The following is a 20143-nucleotide window of genomic DNA, read 5'->3' as shown; positions in this document are numbered from 1 at the left end:
ATGGTAAGTTTGCGAGCTGTCGCTTGGGTAGAATTTCTTCCCGAGCAGCAGGGATACTAGCACAAACTGCAGTTCACACTGCACTCTGACACTCATGGAACTTTGCAGAGTTTTTTTGGTAACTTCGCAAAGTTCTGCTTAGCAATACTCCGCGAACTACACCCAGGCGTAATTTAAATAAGTTAATGAATCAATGTTCTGTTGATGATGACCCCTGGAGTGACCTTAACTCAATCATTCTATCATTTGTCAGATTTCACACACCCAGGCGTAATTTAAATAAGTTAATGAATCAATGTTCTGTTGATGATGACCCCTGGAGTGACCTTAACTCAATCATTCTATCATTTGTCAGATTTCACAAACCCTCAATAAAAAATGATTTATCCATCTGTGTTGAGTAGATATTAGTATGGAAAATTTCCAAAGCAGAAGTTGTTTAACAAATTTTACAATCAAAAGATTGAGCTATATTCTCAATAAAGTTTTACATGATTAAATGTTACATTGTTAACAGGTGTGGTCTGCTCAATGTAGTATTGTAGACATCTTTCAATCTAGCTCTAAGTTTGTTAATGATCTGTTAACAGCTTGAAATATTGGTCCAGTAATTTAAAAAACCACAAATGTTTCAATCACACTTGTTCGAGTGCATGTGCTGACCTTCACCTCACTATTAAATGTTCTGCTTGAGACATAAATGAGATAAGTAAACTTTGATATGTCTATAAGAACACAGTCCTTAAAAGGAATAGTTGCTAGGGTAGGGCTTGGGAAGACTTGTTTAACTTTCTTTCACGTGCTTTCACAAACAACACAAGTGCTTCACCTGCGCAGTGTGAAATTTCCAGTCATAGCACGAGTGCAGAAAAGTGTCAAATCTGTATGGTAATCACCTTCACTGAGCTTTGATTATTTCTTATCTGAGAATGGGCTTTTATTACTATAAAGAAATTGTTCACAGCCTTAAAAAAAAAACAGAGTTGCATGCCAGAAAGAGGTAAAACACGTGTTGACTGTGCACTCCTCAGATTGTTTGGGAAGTTGATAAGGTGAGCAGAAAATCAGAGAACAAGGAAACCTGAGGAGAAAATGAAAAATAATAAATGAACCATATACATGTGATACAAGCATGTTCTTCTGCATGCTATCTGCATATTCATTAACTATGATTAATAATTTAGCAAACTTTTGCTTTAGGATTCCTATGGTAGAATTTCAATTTCTACATTTACTTCAAGGTATGAATGTATAGTTGAGATAATATACAACAAGCAGCATCTGCAGCATATCTTGCAGGAGTGATAACAAATAGTATGATGGAATGGAAGGAGGTATTTACTGCACTAAATAAAAACCGGACAAAGATATCCTGGGTGAGGTGTTTTGTGGCCTCTGTAGTGCAGCCGCACATGTGGATGCAGAATTTAACTGCCAAAATTCTTCATGTTTGCGTGTTCTTTTGTCATTTATTTTGATAGGTGCAATAATGACTCTATGCAGTACATTCTCCACCCGTGGTAAATATTCCTAACTATTATTCATAGTTATGATTCCTGTACATATATATTTGTTCGATTGGAATTGAGCCCTGCACTTATAATCATGCCCTCTGTACAGTCTGGTATTTACTCAATAAATGCCATTACATCATGTCATATACTTAATTTTAATACATTTCTAAAGAATTATGCCAGCAACCAGACAAGTGCACCCAGTTACGTACAAAGATTCCAGCAACATCCTGTGTACACTACAGAGCTCAGGCATTATGTACCCCACCGATTCTGTGGCAGTATAAAATACATGCCCTGACTATGAGATGTAGAGAAGACCCAGGCAAGTGATCCAGGTCAGAGAGTCGATCACCGTACTCCTTCCTCTCCTAGCACCATGAGGGATATCCTTGCAGCTGTGGCAATTCTCCAGGGACTGATAACTGGAGGTAAGGTGATCATACCTTAATTTATTTGAGGTACAAAAGGGAGTGGTGAAGGACGGAGCATCTGAATCAATCAAACAATCACACCCACTCAAAAGATCTGGGTTTAATCCATCACTGTTCTTTAGCCCACTCTGCCACCCCAGTTCAAACAAGGCTATATGCAAATCAGTCTGACCCTGTGCCTCATGGGAACAGTCCAGCCCGAACTGCCAAGCCATGTCTTCCCTGGACTGGAAACAAGCTTCCAAGGACCGGTTTCTGGCATTCCAGCCGTCTACAGCCCGGCTTACTTGAATCCGTGGCAAAGTGAGCAAGGGACTCACGTCTGAGCATACCCTGCTACACTTGTGGTGGCCAAAAGTGGTACAAAAGGGGGTGGTGATGGACGGAGCATCTGAATCAATCAAATACTCACACCCGGTCAAAAGATCTGGGTTTAATCAATCACCGTTCTTTAGCCCGCTCTGCCACTCCCGTTCAGACATGTCTATATGCAAATCAGTCTGACCCTGTGCCTTATGGGAACAGTCCAGCCTGAACTGCTAAGCCATGTCTTCCCTGGACCAGAAACAAGCTTCCGAGGACTGGTGTCTGGCATTCCAGCCGTACTCAGCCCGACTTGCTTGAATCCAGTGGCAAAGTGAGCAAGGGACTCACGTCTGAGCATACCCTGCCACACTTATGGCGGCCAAAAGCGGTACAAAAGGGGGTGGTGAAGGACAGAGCATCTGAATCAATCAAACACTCACTCCCAGTCAAAAGATCTGGGTTTAATCCATCACCGTTCTTTAGCCCACTCTGCCACCCCAGTTCAGACATGGCTATATGCAAATCAGCCTGACCCTGTGCCTCAAAGGAACAGTCCAGCCCAAACTGCCAAGCCATGTCTTCCCTGGACCGGAAACAAGCTGCAGAGGACCAGTTTCTGGCATTCCAGCCATCTTCAGCCCGGCTTGCTTAAATCCAGTGGCAAAGTGAGCAAGGGGCTCACGTCTGAGAATACCCTGCCACACTTGGGGCGGCCAAAAGCAGTACAAAAGGGGGTGGTGATGGACAGAGCATCTGAATCAATCAAACACTCACACCCAGTCAAAAGATCTGGGTTTAATCCATCACCGTTCTTTAGCCAACTCTGCCTCCCCAGTTAAGACATGGCTATATGCAAATCAGTCTAACCCTGTGCCTCATGGGAACAGTCCAGCCCGAACTGCCAAGCCATGTCTTCCCTGGACCGGAAACAAGCTTCCCAGGACCGGTTCTGGTATTCCAGCCGTCTTCAGCCCGGCTTGCTTGAATCCAGTGGCAAAGTGAGCAAGGGACTCACGTCTGAGCATACCCTGCCACACTTGTGGCGGCAAAAGAGGTACAAAAGGGGGTGGTGATGGACGGAGCATCGGAATCAATCAAACATGCACACCCAGTTAAAAGATCTGGGTTTAATCCATCACCGTTCTTTAGCCCACTGTGCCACCCCAGTTCAGACATGGCTATATGCAAATCAGTCTGACCCTGTGCCTCATGAGAACAGTCCAGCCCGAACTGCCAAGCCATGTCTTCCCTGGACAGGAAACAAGCTTCGGAGGACCGGTTTCTGGCATTCCAGCCGTCTTCAGCCCGGCTTGCTTGAATCCAGTGGCAAAGTGAGCAAGGTTCTTATGTCTGAGCATACCCTGCCACACTTGTGGCGGCCAAAAGTGGTACAAAAGGGGGTGCTGATGGACGGAGCATCTGAATCAATCAAACACTCACACCCAGTCAAAAGATCTGGGTTTAATACATCACCGTTCTTTAGCCCACTCTGCCACCCCAGTTCAGACAATTGATATGAAGAGAGTAATGATTAGGACAGTACTTAATTCTCTCCAGAAATTAGCTGTAAGTTTAAATGTCCCAGCTGACTCTATCTACTAATCTATTCTCTTTTTTTACCATGTTCCCTGTCTTTTTCTTTGCTTGTTTAATTCTTTATCTCAGTTTTAGACAGCTGTAATTGCAAGGGTCCCCCCTACCACAAACCTGAAAATCTGGTGCGGTCCTAGGTACCCCAAGTGGTGTGCTCCAGGGTGGGCTATAAGTAAAATGAGTTGCAATGACTTTTAGTCTTCATAGGGTGCACAACTTTACCTGGGGTTCTGCCTGAGGTTCTGCTTGGTTGGATCTTGCTAAATGTTTGAGTCCTGTACCCTGAGGCTTGTGTCCCTGTGACAATGCAGTCAGTTATGGTCTCCAACAGGTTCAGGATTGGGAGTAATCAGCTCCAGATCACCTATTGTCACAGTTTCCATGAATTGATCACCAAAATATATTTGCCTGAAAAGTGGGATCAGGGAGAAGCAAGTGGCTAGTTCAATCAGGTATTTTATAGGGCATCTGTGACCGCACTGTCAAGACACAGGTGGAAACAACTGCTTCCACAGTCTTGTTTCCACATTCCTGTCCAGGCTGTTAGACATTCCGAACGTCTTCATCTGTCTCAGGTGGTTTGATGCTGGGTTTAGGTCAGGTTTGAATGGTTGAACCATTCTGCCTTTACTAATAATCCTGACTGAAGAACTATAATTGGCTTTTCCTTCAAGATGGTATGTAAATGTGATCCAGCTTCTAAGGATTTCCTCTGTTGGGAAATGTGTCCTATTGTCTCATTTAGCCCAGTGGTAAAATGATGAAATTGTCTTCCTGTGTGAGGTTCTTCACATACCAAACATCCTCATAATGTTAGTCGATATTGTGATGAAAGGTGGAACAAAATCTGTACCAACAAGTCTAATTTGTTGCTGTACTTGTATGTTCTTGGGCACCACCAAACCTCAGACTTGTGTCACAACTCAACTTCACAACTTCACAGTGCATGAACAAGGCTCATCAAAGCCTGATGTAATACACAGGTCCTGAGCTTAGACTCTTTATCCTGCCTGTGTCCATGGTGTGCTATTACTTTGTAAAACTGGATGTTGGCTGAACAGAGATGGGTTAAGAATGTGAAATCTTTCATGATGTATGACAACTGAGCTTTGGCTTTAATGTTTATGTGAAGCTATCGGAATACATAATCCGGCTAGTCCAACCCCATCAATAGAGGATTGAATGTGTCCTGCAATTTCTTAGCAAAATGTAATAAGTCTTGATCAAAATATCACACTGAAAGCAGTTTTGCAATCTGTTCTCATAAACGTTTACAGTTAAAAGCAAGTCAATGAGAAAAGGTTTAACCTCACTCCAGAAGTTTACTTAGAAAAGAGTCAGGTGTGATCACATTAGTTATATTTGGTTGCTCTTTTAAGCAGAATATTTGTAACTAAGGCTTGGTCAGCATGTCTGAAACCCAGAAATGTTCAGAATTTCAGAAACGAAAAACTCGGGGAACTGAACTATAGGAAATGTGCCTTTGTTGAGTGGTCTCTCTTGCTTACTCACATATCAGGGATCCCTATTTATTCTGCTATTATGACTTTGTGCAATGTGCATCAGTGTCACTGTTTGTGTTCTGTCCCTAAAACTGTGATGCTATATGGTTTCATATCATTGGTTTACTTAACCTTCCAGTAAGTTAACCCACAAAATGCACCATTGCCAGTGATGTAAATGTCATATGTAGGTTGCTGTGTTTATTACGTCACATGACACCTCATTGAAATGCCATCAGCCATAATTTCATTTTTCTTTTCTCCAAACATTTCCATCTTTGCGTGTGTTGTAATAGAGAGCATTCAAATAGATTTACAAAGCTTGTATCTATGTCTAACCATAGACATTTGTACAGAAAGGGTAGCCTTCTAGTATACAACCCAGTGTGTGTGCATGGCACAAGCTATCCAGAAGTGCTCCAGCACAGGCAGAGAGGTAAACAGCAAAATAGATATATAGATATGCACACATAGAAGTTAGAAGAGGGCATTTACAGATTGTTTATGTGCAGAAAAGGAGACCTTCCTGCACATAAACAATCTTCTCCTCAATACAGGCACCCTTGCACTACTGTGGCACGGTGCCTGCTTTGGCGCTAGGCAGCTAAAGTTAGGACCAGCACAGGGTCAAAGACAGGGCTGCACCATATTCTAGTAAATATGGCGTAGCCCTGCATTTCTAAAATGATGGAGTGTGTCATTAGCTTTCTTGGCTTAACGCAATGCTTTGCCACTTTATTGTAAATTTGCCCCTCAGTTTCTGGGCTTTATTGAAGACATGGTCAATGCAGAACTCCTACTGCGAAGAGAAAAACTAAAAGGATTACACAAAAAGTTGAGGAAGGTATTTAAGGAAAAGGAAATATCATTCATGACCTGAGCAAGGAGTCTGGGCTGTCATCCTCAACAATGCAAACAATATTCACAGGCCCTCTATAATGGCAAGCCCTCCAAAGACTCAAAACAAACCACTTGCCAGACAATCCGTCATATTCACAAATGCTGACTTTGGATCACAAATCAAGGAAGGAACTATCATGGTGGCTGAAAAGTGCAGAGGCATGGAACGGGAGGGCCGTGTTTGGGGAGGAACCTGAACTAGTAATAGAATTGGATACAAGCTTAGAAGGATGGGGAGCCATATGTTGCACCTCTTCCACCGGGGGACATTGGACAACTCAAGAGAGGAAATTAGACATCAACTGCTTAGAAATGTTCCAATGTTACTATCCTGTGCGCAGTTTTACACAGAGAATGATAACATGCTGTGTGAAGCTCCGCATTGGACAACATATCAGCTGTGAGATATGTCAGCAAGATGGGTGGACCACACTCCAAGGGCCTAGCAGAGTTAGGGAAAGACATTTGGGGCTATTGTCTGAACAAAGGAATACCTGGTGTAGCAGAACATATTGCTGGGTTAAACCATGGTGTAGTGGACTAGTTCTCTCTGTACCTCAAGGACTCAAGCAATTGGAGACTCAACAGAGAGATCTTTCTCAGTATTTAGGAGAAATGGGGCCCCTTCAGGAGGGACCTTTTTGTAGACAAATTAAACACACAATTAAGAAGGTTTTTGCAGCTGGAATCCACACACCCACAGATCAGTGGGGTAGGCACTTTCCTAGAGAGTTGGAGATGTCCAACGCCCTATGCCTTTCTGCTGTTTGCCATGCTACCAAGAGTTCTCCTGAAAACACACAGAAGCAGAGAAATTAAAGTAGTGATAACCCATCTCTGGAGATCGCAAGTTTGGGTATTTCCCAATACTAATGCCGAACTTCAAAACCATAATCCTAGGGCCAGAGGTAGAATGTTACCTTGTGGAAGAGGGTCTTCACACACCGATGGCTTGGAAGATTTCAGCAGAAATCAGGAAATCCCAGGGCTCTCAACAGAAGCTTTTAAACTCATATGAGAGTCATGGGCACCCGGAACGAGGAAAGCATGCCGAATGAGCTGGAACATATTGGTTTGTTGGTGTCTTAAATGGGATTTTAATCCTCTTTCAATGTATTTAGAAGACATAATTAACTATTTAACAGAGTTATTTGGATGAGGTTGGTCCTAAGGAACAGTGAAGGTTTATGGGTCAGCTAGCTCAACTGGATATTGTTTTTTAGATGACAACCCCATCAGACAGAATGTTTTGACAAGAAAAATAATGTGAAGCATGCAAGTCCTAGATGCACCCACACCAAAGTATACATCACTGTGGGGTGTTATAGATGTTTTACGGGTCCTAGAGAATTGGGGTGAAATCTCTTCTTTGTCGCTAAAACATATTTCCTACAAACTGACAGTTCTACTCTGACTGGTATCTTTTAGACGCACTACAGATGTAAGAGTTTAGATGTTACCAGCAAGACAAATAAACCTGAAGGAGTCTCTTTCTATATGAAAATAAGAACAACAATGTTATCAAATACTATTTTCTACCCTTATTTCCAAGGAAATGGAAAACCTTGTGTTGTAAAATGTTTATTAAAACATGAAAAAAGAACTGAATGTGTGAGGAATGGTATCACACAAGTGCTAATTTCACACAGATGGCCTCATGACTCCCACCACCTTAGCAAGGTGGGTGAAAGATGTGATGAGGAAAGCTGGTGTGGATGTTTCTAAATTTGGGGCACATTCCATCAGGGCTGCGTCAGCCTCCAAGGCTTTCATCTTAGGAGGTGTCTTGCAAGACGGCTTAAGGGCAGCTGATTGCTCCAATGAGAAAATGTTTTGAAGTTATTTCAAACCAATGACTAATCCAATTAACAATGTGCTAGCTAAATTTTAAACTTATATAATGTTAGCCTCTGTGTCCTGACATGAAATATAGATTGCTCACAGTCTGGTAGGCAGATATTCTGAATTGTATTAGATATAAAGAGGCTAAGATTATCCAACTGCATATACCCACCCGGGTGGAATAACTTTATATATTTTATATTTTCTTTCAGATTATTAAAGATTGGACTGTTACTTCTGGTGTGTCCTTTGGGAAGCATCTAAGTTTGGAATCTATTTCAGAAATTGTATTTATCTTTTTTGCAGCGCTGGAAGAAGGAAGAGGGCTGCATGTTACAGTGTTATATACTTGACTAGAATGTTTTAACTTTCAAAGGACCCAGTTAACATAGGTAAACTGAGACAACAGTTGATCTCTATGACTTTTGGTATTCACAAAAGGCATTTATTTATCATAAATGCCCTTTGTGCATAGTTAAATAAAATCTTTATGACTTTCTGTATACGAAAATGGCATTTACCAGAGGAAGTTCCCCTTTGTGAGTACTGAAAATCACAAATTCAGGCTTTCATCATTTACCTTTGTGAATCGGGTCCTAAATTAATTTCTATTGTTGCTGCTGTGAGGGGGGGAAGTCAAAGATTTGCATATTCTTAGCCTTAATATCTTTAATAAAATCCAGTTTTTCTGCCCACCGAGATGTGAAAAATCTACATTATATCTGCAAAGCTCTGTGCGCTCTTTTCGATATATATTTGTCTTGTCCTGTCTCTGTCTGTCTCAGTCAGTTACAATATTATAGTGCTTCAGTTTTTGCTCATCTCACCCCAAGTGCCATATTGAGTTTATGTTCCTTCAATTTTCTACTTTCCAAACAGCTGTTCTCTGCTGTAATTTCATTTTTCATTACATGTTGTACCATTGAGCACCAGGGGCTATTTAACCGCATCGCTGCGGCGGTTATTTTTGCGCTGTGCGGCTTTTTTCCAAAAGCCGCGCTACATGACGAGCTCAGCTCGTCATCCGCACACGACCACTGTGGCTGATGATGAGCTGAGCTCGTCATCAGCAGCGAAGGGGTTAATAGAAGTGCCCCATGGATGTAACACGTGATAGCACTCAGTTTGCATGCCCCTGGTGCATTTTGGCATTGCAGAAGTGGCCTCAGATGCTTGTGCGCCCCCTTCTGTAATATCAATAGCACTGGCGGACTGAAAGCGCCAGCGCTATTATCGGGGGGGGCGGTTTTCCATTTGCATGGGCATTTGGCCACATGTAAATGAGGGACTCCCTTTGCCTCTGCACCAGCACTGTATTACAGATGCGGGCAAAGGCAAAGAAGCTGTCAGAGGCACAATGTCAGTATGCCCTGATAGCAGCCCTTTTAAGGGGGAAAGGGGCTCCCATTGACGCCACCCAGACATTCCCTTGCAGGGAGGTGCAGTCACTCACTGCACCTACTTGCAAGAGGATCTTTAATCTCCCTTAAAAGGGCAGGTAGGTTGCTGACTGCACTTTGAAACATGGAGCTGCACCAAAGCAGCGGCTCTGTTTTTCACATGAATGCGCTACCCCAAAAGCAGCACAAGTTTGCGGCTGCCATGGGGGCTGCACTTTCATCCTAATAAAGCTCATTTTTCTTGTTTGCGCCGGGGGCATCGTTTAAAAGGTTCGCCTGGTGCAAACAAGGAAAATGTGCTGTATGTATGATGCAACGCTAGTAGTTTCTTGGCTTCTCCTTATTCTAAACATGTTTCATCACAACATTGAATGTGCCCCATTCTAACGATAAAGCATCTATACTTGTTTTTTACACTTATTTCTCTCTTTGAATTGAAAGCACAATTACACTCAGATCTCTAGATTGCTTTTCTCTTTCCTGCAGAATGCAGCACAGGTGAAAAGAGGAAATAACATGGGTAAAGAAAGATATTTCTCCTCAATCTGCCTTGCTTGGCAAGGTGTAGCATTTCAGCACATTCCCAGGCTCACAACTCTTTCGAAGTCCAGGAATGCGGCAAAACCTATTGCAGAATGCATGGGAACCCCCATGCTCCACTCATGTAACAATTCCCAAGTTGAAATTTAACATGCGCAAGCAGCTGCCTTTCTTTAGATTTCTGTAAAAACTCAATGCAATGCCATGGAAATCAGGCTGTGTGTGGCTTTGTAAATATTACTGAAGCCTTTGCATTGTACTTGCATCACTCTAAAAGTTTTCTTTTCTCCAAGCATTTCCAACTTTGCATGTGTGCTTTAATTAACAATATTTTTTAATTATGTGTAAGTGCAGAATTTTGTAGTGGAAGGGTACACTTCCAGTTCAAAACCCATGTGAGACATCAAACAGATCCCTGTACACTATAGTGTGTAGTGCAAGGCAGACAAAAGTGCCCCAGTACAGACAGATAGACAAATAGCACAATTGCCACTGTTCTGCTCTCTCTCCCTCGTTGACACAACACAGCTCAGCACATTTGGGTGTGTCAGTTCTTTAGTTATCACAAGGTCTTTCTATTTCTTCTTATCTATATCTATTTTTGTGTTTTTATCGGTCTCTTTCTGTCTCAGTATGTTACAATCTTCACAAAGTACCCTTTTGTGTTTACATTACTTCACTTTTCTACTCTACAAAGAAGTGGAATTCTCCACTGCATTATCATTTTTTCTGTTATATTTTGTACCACTGAGCACCATATCTTTCTTGGTTTCTCCTTATTCCTAAGGCATTTCCACACAAATAGTGAATGGGCCCCACTATAAGGATAAAGCATATACACTTGTTTTTTACACTTATCTATCTCTTTGTAAATGAAAAACACAAATATGCTCAGATCTCTAGATTGCATTTCTTTTTTCAGCAGATTGCTTACTTTGTGAGACGTGTTTTGCTACCAACACCAGCCATTGCTCAGGTATCTTCAAGCAATGCTCGCCTGACGTCACTCACTGCATCAAAGGGCTGGAGAACAATACAGTTGGTGAGTGTCACATGCCACATATGTGTAACGTGACTCAGTCGTCCACATTATGGACAATGCTTAATTTGTAAAATATTAAGTACCAGGGCTAACTGTGGTCCCTGTCAGAGTTGCCAGATACCAGTACCAACGGCACATCCACATGATTGAATGAATGAATGAATAGTGAGATTTATTGAGCTCGCGGCTACCCTGAGGAGTGTTCTGGCACTGAGTGAAGTGTAGGAGGGCAACGGAAGAGGGGATTATAGAGTGAAGAGCCTACATACCATTACAGTCTTAAAAGTATGACAGTTGGGACTATACCAGGTGAACCAAAGCTGTAAGAAGGACCTTAGAAAGCACTTCGTATTATTATTTGATTATTCCTTTATTAAACACTTTTCTCATGTGCATTTTCAAAAATAGACTAACAGAGCCACCATGTGGTGAGTTGTCATAAGTGTATGCTGCTGTTATGCAATAGGTCCGGGTTTCTAGCCCCAGAGAACACCAGCACAAATTAAGAACTGATTCTGGCCATGTATGGGTTGGTTGCAAGCTTCCTCTGCAACCTTCAGAATTTCTCTTCACATGGCAGCGATTGATTGTGTAAAATGTGCTGGCGGGCATACATCCCTACCTGGGTCCCTTGTTCGCTGTGCCACAGGATCTAAGCTACAACTCACTAAAGAGGCCTTATAATGGTGTAACAGGTTTGCGGTGCTTGTGTTCCCTTCTGGAGAGTGCCTTGACTGGTAGTTCAAGATGGATTGTTCTCATGGGTATAAGGTCCCTACTGATTTGCATAAGATAGGCTTCTTTTGTATAGAGTGGCACAGTTGGCATGGCATACATTGAGAGGTTGGAAATTTAGTATGAGCTATTGAAAGTGGTCTAGAATTGTGGAAAAAATTATAAAAGCACGTGAGTTATAATTTAGTGAAAGAATTGCGTAATCACTGAGATAGGAGGGGCAAAGTGTGACACCTCTTTTAAAAACAATTCAGCAGGGATATTTCTCTCTCCTTAAAAACGACACTTGGTGGATAAACACTGAAGTTAAACCCTTGCTTTTTCTTGGTGTGGCTGCTTCAGCCATACTCCTTCAAGGTAGCATGTCTGCTCAGGAATTCATACTAAGGTCTGTTTTTATAAAAGCAAAATATGCATTTGTGCCAACAGGGGGTAATGTTATTGTAACTGCATTCAAGGACTGTCTGAATGCTTCCGAACAAGCAGCCTGTGGAAGAGAGTTCTCAATACGAAACTCGGGTTTGTCTTTCCGGATCATTAGAACATGCTGTGACTCTGACTACTGCAACAGTGGGGAGGTGGAAGGTATGTATGAGAGAGTGTACAGATGCCGACATCTGTTACACATGTAATGTGCAAGGTAGATGCAGTCTATGACTCCAACATCTTTAAAGAGGGGAAGTTCAGTCAATGACACTGGCATCTATAATGAAGGGGGGATGAAGGATAAATGCAGTCTGTGACTTCCACATCTGTAACAGAGGAGTTGTGTATGGTATGTACAGTTGGTGACTCTGAAAACTAATAAAAGCATGTGAGTTTAAATTTAGTGAACAAATTGCATTATCATTGAGATAGGAGAGCAAAGTGTGACACCTCTTTTAAAAACAAATCAGCAGGGATATTTCTCTCTCCTTAAAAATGAAATTTGGTGGATAAACACTGAAGTTAAAATATTTTAACACATTAAACCCTTGCTTTTTCTTGGTGTGGCTGTTTCATCCATACTCCTTCAAGGTTAGCATGTCTGCTCAGGAATTCATACTAAGATCTGTGTTTGTTAAAGCAAAACATGCGTTTGTGCCAACAGGGGACAATGTTGTTGTAACTGCGTTCAAGGACTATATATAAACAACGAGATTCTATCCAATTTATTTTTATTTTATTTTCTTGTGATGTGTGAGATTGCTGATCCCTAAGAATGTAAGGGAAAAGCGCTAAGTGTTTTTAATAATACCACTCACACATGTCATGGCCCGCCCGCTCAATAGAACGCCCAGCGCAGGCGTGGAATCCGCGCCACGCAGGCAGGTCGGGCGGGCCATGACGGAACTGCTCCGTCATCAGTACAGCGTCACCGCGGCTGATGACACAGCGGTTCCGTCATCAGCACGGAAAAGGTTAAGTGCACATAGGAAGGTCTCCTATTGAGAAACAGTCACGAACAAAAAAAGCACCAAAAACAGAGAGAGGTCCCCTAATGAATCCAATCAGGGACAAGGGGTAAGTAAGCTGAAAAAATAGAAACAGCCTAATTCATGAAAACCGGCATCTGCGATTCTCAAATAGCGAAAAATTGCGATTCGCTATTGAGAAATCGCAGATCGGAATTCATGATGTTTTGCGACAATAAAATGCGATTCGCACGCGGGCGCAAATTCCGTTAGCGATTATCGATAATCGCAGAAAAATCGCTATTTCCGGCTACATCCGTGTCGGAATTGCGATATCGCAAATAGCGATATCGCTAATTGCGAGATCGCAAAATAGCGAGATCGGGAAAACGGGAAGTCGCATTTCGAGCACAGTGATGACATCACAACCAGGAAGCAGCCAGTTCCCACCCCCATTCACCACAGTGAGGCAGACCTCGAGTCAGCAACTGGGAGAGCTCCTGCTAATCTTTTTGGATTCCTACTCTACAACAACAGTGCTGCCATGTCTGAGGAAGCTGTTCCTGGGCCCAGCAACACCAGAGGGCGGAAGAGGAAGTTAAAATTTTCCGAACAGGAGCTGGAGCATTTGATAGAAGGGGTGGTGGCCAACCACTCCAAACTGTTTGGCAAGGACTCTAGGAGGGTGCCGGAGCAGGAAAAAAGGAGGATCTGGCAGGAAATAGCGTCCACGGTGAACTCCGTGGGTGTGGCTGATAGGTCACTGGACGAACTAAAAAAAAGATGGTATGACCTCCGAGGTCGTGCCAAAGAAAAGGTGGCAGAGCGCCTTGGAGAGGCATCGGGCACTGGAGGGGGAGGACCGACAGTCCCTCCAAACACAGCCTTGGAGGACCAAGTGGAAAACACGCTTGAGAGGGAGGCGTGCACTGGAGTAACGCGTCTGGACTCATCCCACCCCACCCAAGACATCCAAGATAAGTGGCATGCGACTGCGACCCTGTCCCCTATGAATGTCCATGACCATATAGGCTCCCATAAAGTTCCATAGTCATGCCACTGTTGCACATCAGGTAATGCCCTGAAGCATTGTGGGACATGTAGTGTGGCCACAATGTAGTAGTACCACAATGCAGCCAGACAGGTTCCAAAGTACGCAAAGCCATAGCCAGTCAGGGAATGTCACCCAGCATGCAAGTAGCAACTGCACGTGTGACAGATACATGCAACTAATGAACGTCCACTTACCCTCACAGGTGGCGCAGACAGCAGCAACAGCGAGAGGCTGCTAATAGATGAGGAGGCCCAGGATGAGGAGGAGGTGCCGCCACTAACACAGTCACCAGCCCCTGCCGCAGCAACAACACCAGCAGCCAGGTCCACCAGCAGTATGCCTCCTGCGTCTGGCGCAGCAACCACCGCCGCAGCCAGGCCCACAACTAGCATGCCCCCAGCCTCAGCCGCAACAACTACAGCCGCAGCCAGGCCCACAACTAGCGTGCCCCCAGCCTCAGCCACAACAACTACAGCCGCAGCCAGGCCCACTACCAGTGTGCCTCAAGCCCCTGCCGCACCAGCAACGCCAGCTGTGACACCACCAGCAGCTGGTGCTTCTACATCAGGGCCCGCGACAGCGGCAACACAGCGGCCAGCCACTGTGTCAGGCCAGCAGAGCAGGCGTGGCAGGTCTCGCCAGCAGTCAAATGCAGCTATCAGCAGGAGGGGGAATGGACAGCGGCAGGCGCGAATGAACATTGAGAGACGCATGCTGCGTATTCATCAGCTTCAGGCACGCCGGCAAGGTGCCATACAGCTACAGCTGTACAACATTGGGCGCAATGTGGCCGGAGTGGGGGACCGCATGGACCGCATGACGGCGGCCATGGTAGGTATGGGGGAGGGAATGGCCCGCATGACTGCAGCCATGGAGGCCAACACTGCAGCTATAACATCTCAGCGCAACGCAGTACGCCGGCGCCACCGTCAGCTATTGACCCGGCTGAAGGCCTTCACCAGGTCCAATTATGTTGTAGGCAATGCAACATCACAGTTGTCGCGGCGGTCCCTTGCACAGCAGCAGCAGCTCATCCAGTGCTGCGAGGATGTGGCCAGGGTCCTCGAGCACCTGACCACTGCCGTGACAGCACTACACCCTCCTGCTCTACCTGCCACTGTTGGGGGTGATGATGTCAGTGAGGGGACATCCAGCATGAGCAGCCACTCTGCCTCAGAAGTAGGGTCACTCAGGCGCAGCACCAGGCCCACGGCAGGTACACGTGCCTTGGAAGATGATGAGCCTCAGAGGAGCTTGGGTGGTACGCGCAGGAGGCGCAATTGACTTCATATGACTATTTGTGGCACAGGCTGAGTATAAGCCTGCCCTGTCCTTTCACACAGCAGTATGGCGAAATACTTTTACCAATGACAACATTTATAGTGGTAGCATTATTGTGAATGAAACAATAATCATTTATTTTGCAGCACGCATTGGCTTTGTGTCATTTTTACATTTTGCATGCATTTGTGATTTGTGGGGTGAGGGTAGAGGGTGCACTAGAAACTGTTCATTGTGATGTGGTTGCGGCGTCTGTGGCCTTCAGCTGGGTTCTCGCCATGTGCATGGCGCGCATGTGCAGGTGGCCGGTCGTCCCCTTCTGATTCACTGCCAGAGATGTCGACAGGAATCCTGCGCTTGGTAGCGATGTTGTGTAGGATAGCACACACAGCCACAATGCGGCAGCACACTTCAGGACTGTAGTACATGGCCCCACCTGTCTTGTGAAGTATGCGGAATCTGCTCTTCAGTAGCCCAAATGTTCGCTCTATGCAATTCCTTGTGCGTATGTGTGATACGTTGTAACGCCGTTGCTGTGGTGTAGCTGGGTTGAGGTATGGGGTGAGGAGGTATTCACGCAGGGCGTAGCCACTGTCACCTGAATGAGAGGAGCAGGGGGTGAGTGCCTGTGCAGCGCAGCTAGTCATTCGCAATGTGACATTGTGGGCAAAGTGTACTTACCAAGTAGGTGTCCTTCCCCGAAGTCTCCCCTGACCAGTCGTGTGTGGAGGCCGCTGTGGCTGAATATGAATGAGTCATGTGTACTCCCCAGGTACTGTGCCACTATGTCGGTGATGTATGTCTTTGCATTGCAGACCATCTGGATGTTGAGGGAGTGGTAGGACTTGCGATTGCGGTACATGTACTCCGTTCCAGCAGGTGGGCAAATATGGACGTGGGTACAGTCAATGCATCCTATCACGTGTGGGAAACGGGCAACATTGTAGAATTGTAGCTTGGTCTCATCCAATTCCTGTTGGCTGGTGGGAAATTTGATGTGCTGGTGTAGCTGGGTCAGCATTGCGTCAAGGAAACTACGTAGGCAGCGGGACATGGTGGGCTGGGATATCCCCCCAGCTACCGCAACTATCCCCTGGAAGCTCCCAGAGGCCAGGAGGTGCAGGCTACACAATACCTGGACATGTGTTGGGACGGCATTGGTCCGCCTTGTTGGGTGCTGCATCAGGGGGTCAAGGTCCTGTATGAGCTTGATGATCATAGCCCCATTGAGCCTGTACTTTGCGTATATTTGCTCTCTGGTCTGGCCCAGCAGGGTGACCCGCTGACGGAATATCCTCTCCTGGATTCTGCGTCTCCTCCTTGCTGCTCGCTGTAGCCTCCGCCCCCTGACCACCATGTACATTCCTGGCATTGTGAGACTCCTTCTGCTGTTGCTGCTTCCCCTTAAGTGTCTTTGGTCAGGCCTGCACCAGTTACTGATTGGCCAACGGTTCTTCCCCCAAAAAATTCCAATGGGTTTGATGGTTACCACCTGCTTTGGGTTCTCCTTAAATAGCGCCTTGCAAAATGCGATTTTTGGCTTTTTCGCTAATAGCGATTTTTCATGAATACCGATTGCGAGTAATGTGCGAAATCGCTATTATTTTCGCTGATTCCGTGCATTCCGGCCGCTCCCACGCTCCCTGGCTCCTGGTGGTATCGTTACTCACCCTTCGACTTCAGACTGTCTGTACTCTTAAATTGTGCATTTGTTTGACCTCACTGCGCTCATAGCGCTTCTGGTGATCTAGCGCTGCTGGTGATTAGTAACTCTACTTTGTTTGTGCCATTGAATTGTGCATTTGTTTAACCTCACTGCGCTCATAGTGCTTCTGGTGATCTAGGGCTGCTGGTGATTAGTAACTCAACTTTGTTTGTGCCATTGAATTGTGCATTTGTTTAACCTCACTGCGCTCATAGCGCTTCTGGTGATCTAGCGCTGCTGGTGATTAGTAACTCAACTTTGTTTGTGCCATTGAATTGTGCATTTGTTTAACCTCACTGCGCTTATAGCGCTTCTTGTGATCTAGCGCTGCTGGTGATTAGTAACTCAACTTTGTTAGTGCCATTATTATAGCGCGACAGCATTTCTGGTGATTAGTAGTGTTGCATAGTTGGTGCCATTGAAACAGCGCGACGAAAACGGCACTGCGTTCTATCTTTGCACAATAACGCCGCCTGTTTAAAAGCGCTTGTGACTATAATCTCAGTGCCCCCAGCCTCACTCAACTTTTCACCGCCTCCATTTTGTTTGTTGTTGTCTCCCAGAGCCCTTCCTCCTCGCCACGCTCCCGCCTCCCTGCTGCCCCTCCCATGCCCCTCCCCCTCCACTATCCATTAATGTCAGATGTCCCCACGCGCAGCATCCACGCGCTACGGCCGCGCCGAAGGTGCGCCAAAGGTAAGCCCGTCTACGCCCGTCCGCGCCTGGACCGCGCCCAGCGCCAGACCCCCTGGCCCCCGTACCACCCACCCCTCCCACATTACTTACGATGCTACCACCCTCCTAGCCCTTAACCCCGGCCGTCCCCCCAACTGCGTCCAAACCGCTCCTGGACACACCCATGGACCCTTCTCTTGCAACTCCTGCAAGTTCGACGGCACCAAGAACAACTCCTCATCTACGAACACACAACAGATATCCGACACCAACCACCTAAAATGCATCCTGCTCAACACCCGCTCGGTCCACAGACACGCCATCGACCTCTGGAATCTACTAGACACCACCTCCCCGGACGTCGCCTTCCTAACAGAAACATGGATGAACGCCTCATCAGCCCCAGACATCACCATTGCCATCCCGGAAGGCTACAAGATCATCCGTAAGGACCGCACCGACCAAACAGGAGGAGGCATCGCTATCGTCCATAAGAACTCCATCCGCATCTCAACCAGCTCAGACGTCAACCTTGCCAGCGCCGAACACCTTCACTTCCAGATCCACACCGACCCCAAGACCACACTCAGAGGCACCCTCCTCTACCGGCCTCCAGGACCCCGTGCACAATTCAGTGACGACATCACTGACTTTATCACCCCACACGCCCTCCCCTCCGAGGAATACATCCTATTGGGAGACCTCAACTTTCACCTGGAAAAGAGCAATGACAGCAGCGCCACCACCCTTCTGGACAATCGCGCCAACCTCGGACTCAAACAACTTGTCACTACCCCCACCCACATTGCAGGTCACACACTCGACCCTATCTTCACCTCCAGCAAACATGTCTCATTCAGTCACACCACAGCTCTTCATTGGACGGACCATAGCTGCGTTCACTTTATCTACAATAAGACCACAACCCACAACCATCCTCAACCCACTCTGCGAAGAAACTGGAACAAAATCACCATCGACCAGATCTCCTCATTGCTTCTTCTAAACCCCCCCGCCCACTCCTCAAACCCCGACCAAGCAGCCATTAACCTCACCCAATGGCTATCCAACAGCGCCGACATCCTAGCACCATTGAAAAAACGTCAAATCAAACTAGGCAGCAAAAACGCCTCCTGGTTCAACGATGATCCAAGAAACTCTGTCGCTCCCTCGAGAAGGCCTGGAAAAAAGACCCAAACACCAGCACCAGGGACGCCTTTAAAAACGCCACCCGCATACACCACCAACTAATCCGATCTGCCAAGAAAGCGGCATTCAAGGACCGACTAGATAACAATGCCCACAACAGCAAGGAATTATTCAACATCGTCAAAGAATTTACCAACCCATCAGCCAACTCCAACGACATCACCCCCTCTCAAGCCCTCTGCGACTCCCTAGCTTCATTCTTCCACAACAAAATCGCAGACATCCACAACAGCTCTGACGACCGACCCGGAGACCAACCCACCCAACCTTCTGCAGGACCTTCACCCCCCTTGAACATCCTTAATGACTGGAACCCAATCTCCACTGAGGACACCATCCGCCTGATGAACTCCATCCACTCAGGATCCCCAACTGACCCATGCCCTCACCACATCTTCAACAAAGCAGACTCCATCATAGCACCACACCTCCGAGATGTCATCAACTGCTCCCTCAACTCTGCCTCCTTCCCGGAAAGCTGGAAACACGCAGAACTCAGCGCCCTTTTGAAAAAACCCACAGCTGACCCCACCGAACTCAAAAACTACCGCCCCATCTTGCTTCTTCCATTCCCGGCCAAAGTCATCGAAAAAGCTGTCAACAACCAGCTCGCCACCTTCCTCGAAACCAACAAATCCCTCGACTCCTCACAGTTCGGCTTCCAAGCCAAACACAGCACTGAAACCGCCCTCATCGCAGCAACAGACGACATTCGAACTCTACTGGACAATGGAGACACAGTCGCCCTCATCCTCCTCGACCTCTCCGCAGCCTTCGACACAGTCTGTCATAGCACACTATTACAGCGCCTCAGAAACGTCGGAATCCAAGGAAAAGCACTGGAATGGATCACCTCGTTCCTCACCGGAAGAACCCAAAGAGTCCGCCTCCCACCATTCAAGTCAGAGGCCACTGAAGTCATCTGCGGCGTGCCACAAGGATCGTCACTCAGCCCCACCCTCTTCAATGTATACATGAGCCCCCTTGCGGCCATCGTTCGCCAACACAACCTCAACA

At 46.0% G+C, this 20143-nt stretch overlaps 1 protein-coding gene across 2 annotated transcripts in view; it reads left to right on the top strand.

Annotated features, from left to right (window-relative positions):
• The first annotated feature begins 1878 nt into the window (after positions 1-1878).
• LOC147718130 (phospholipase A2 inhibitor and Ly6/PLAUR domain-containing protein-like) overlaps positions 1879-20143 on the top strand; it is a 31896-nt gene continuing 13631 nt past the window's right edge. The window contains exons 1-3 of one of the 2 annotated variants that reach the window (XM_086919203.1): positions 1879-1945; positions 10957-11073; positions 12238-12393. In XM_086919203.1, coding sequence (XP_086775329.1) covers positions 1894-1945; positions 10957-11073; positions 12238-12393 — 325 coding nt within the window. In that variant the 5' untranslated portion in view covers positions 1879-1893. Of the gene's footprint in view, positions 1946-10953; positions 11074-12237; positions 12394-20143 lie in introns of both variants that reach the window. The other variant, XM_086919202.1, reaches the window with a different exon arrangement.

This window comes from Lissotriton vulgaris, chromosome 4_2 (assembly GCF_964263255.1).
Source record: "Lissotriton vulgaris chromosome 4_2, aLisVul1.2, whole genome shotgun sequence".
NCBI classification, from domain to species: domain Eukaryota; kingdom Metazoa; phylum Chordata; class Amphibia; order Caudata; family Salamandridae; genus Lissotriton; species Lissotriton vulgaris.
Note: the sequence above shows the minus strand (reverse complement) of the source record. Positions and strands in the feature narration are given on the sequence as shown.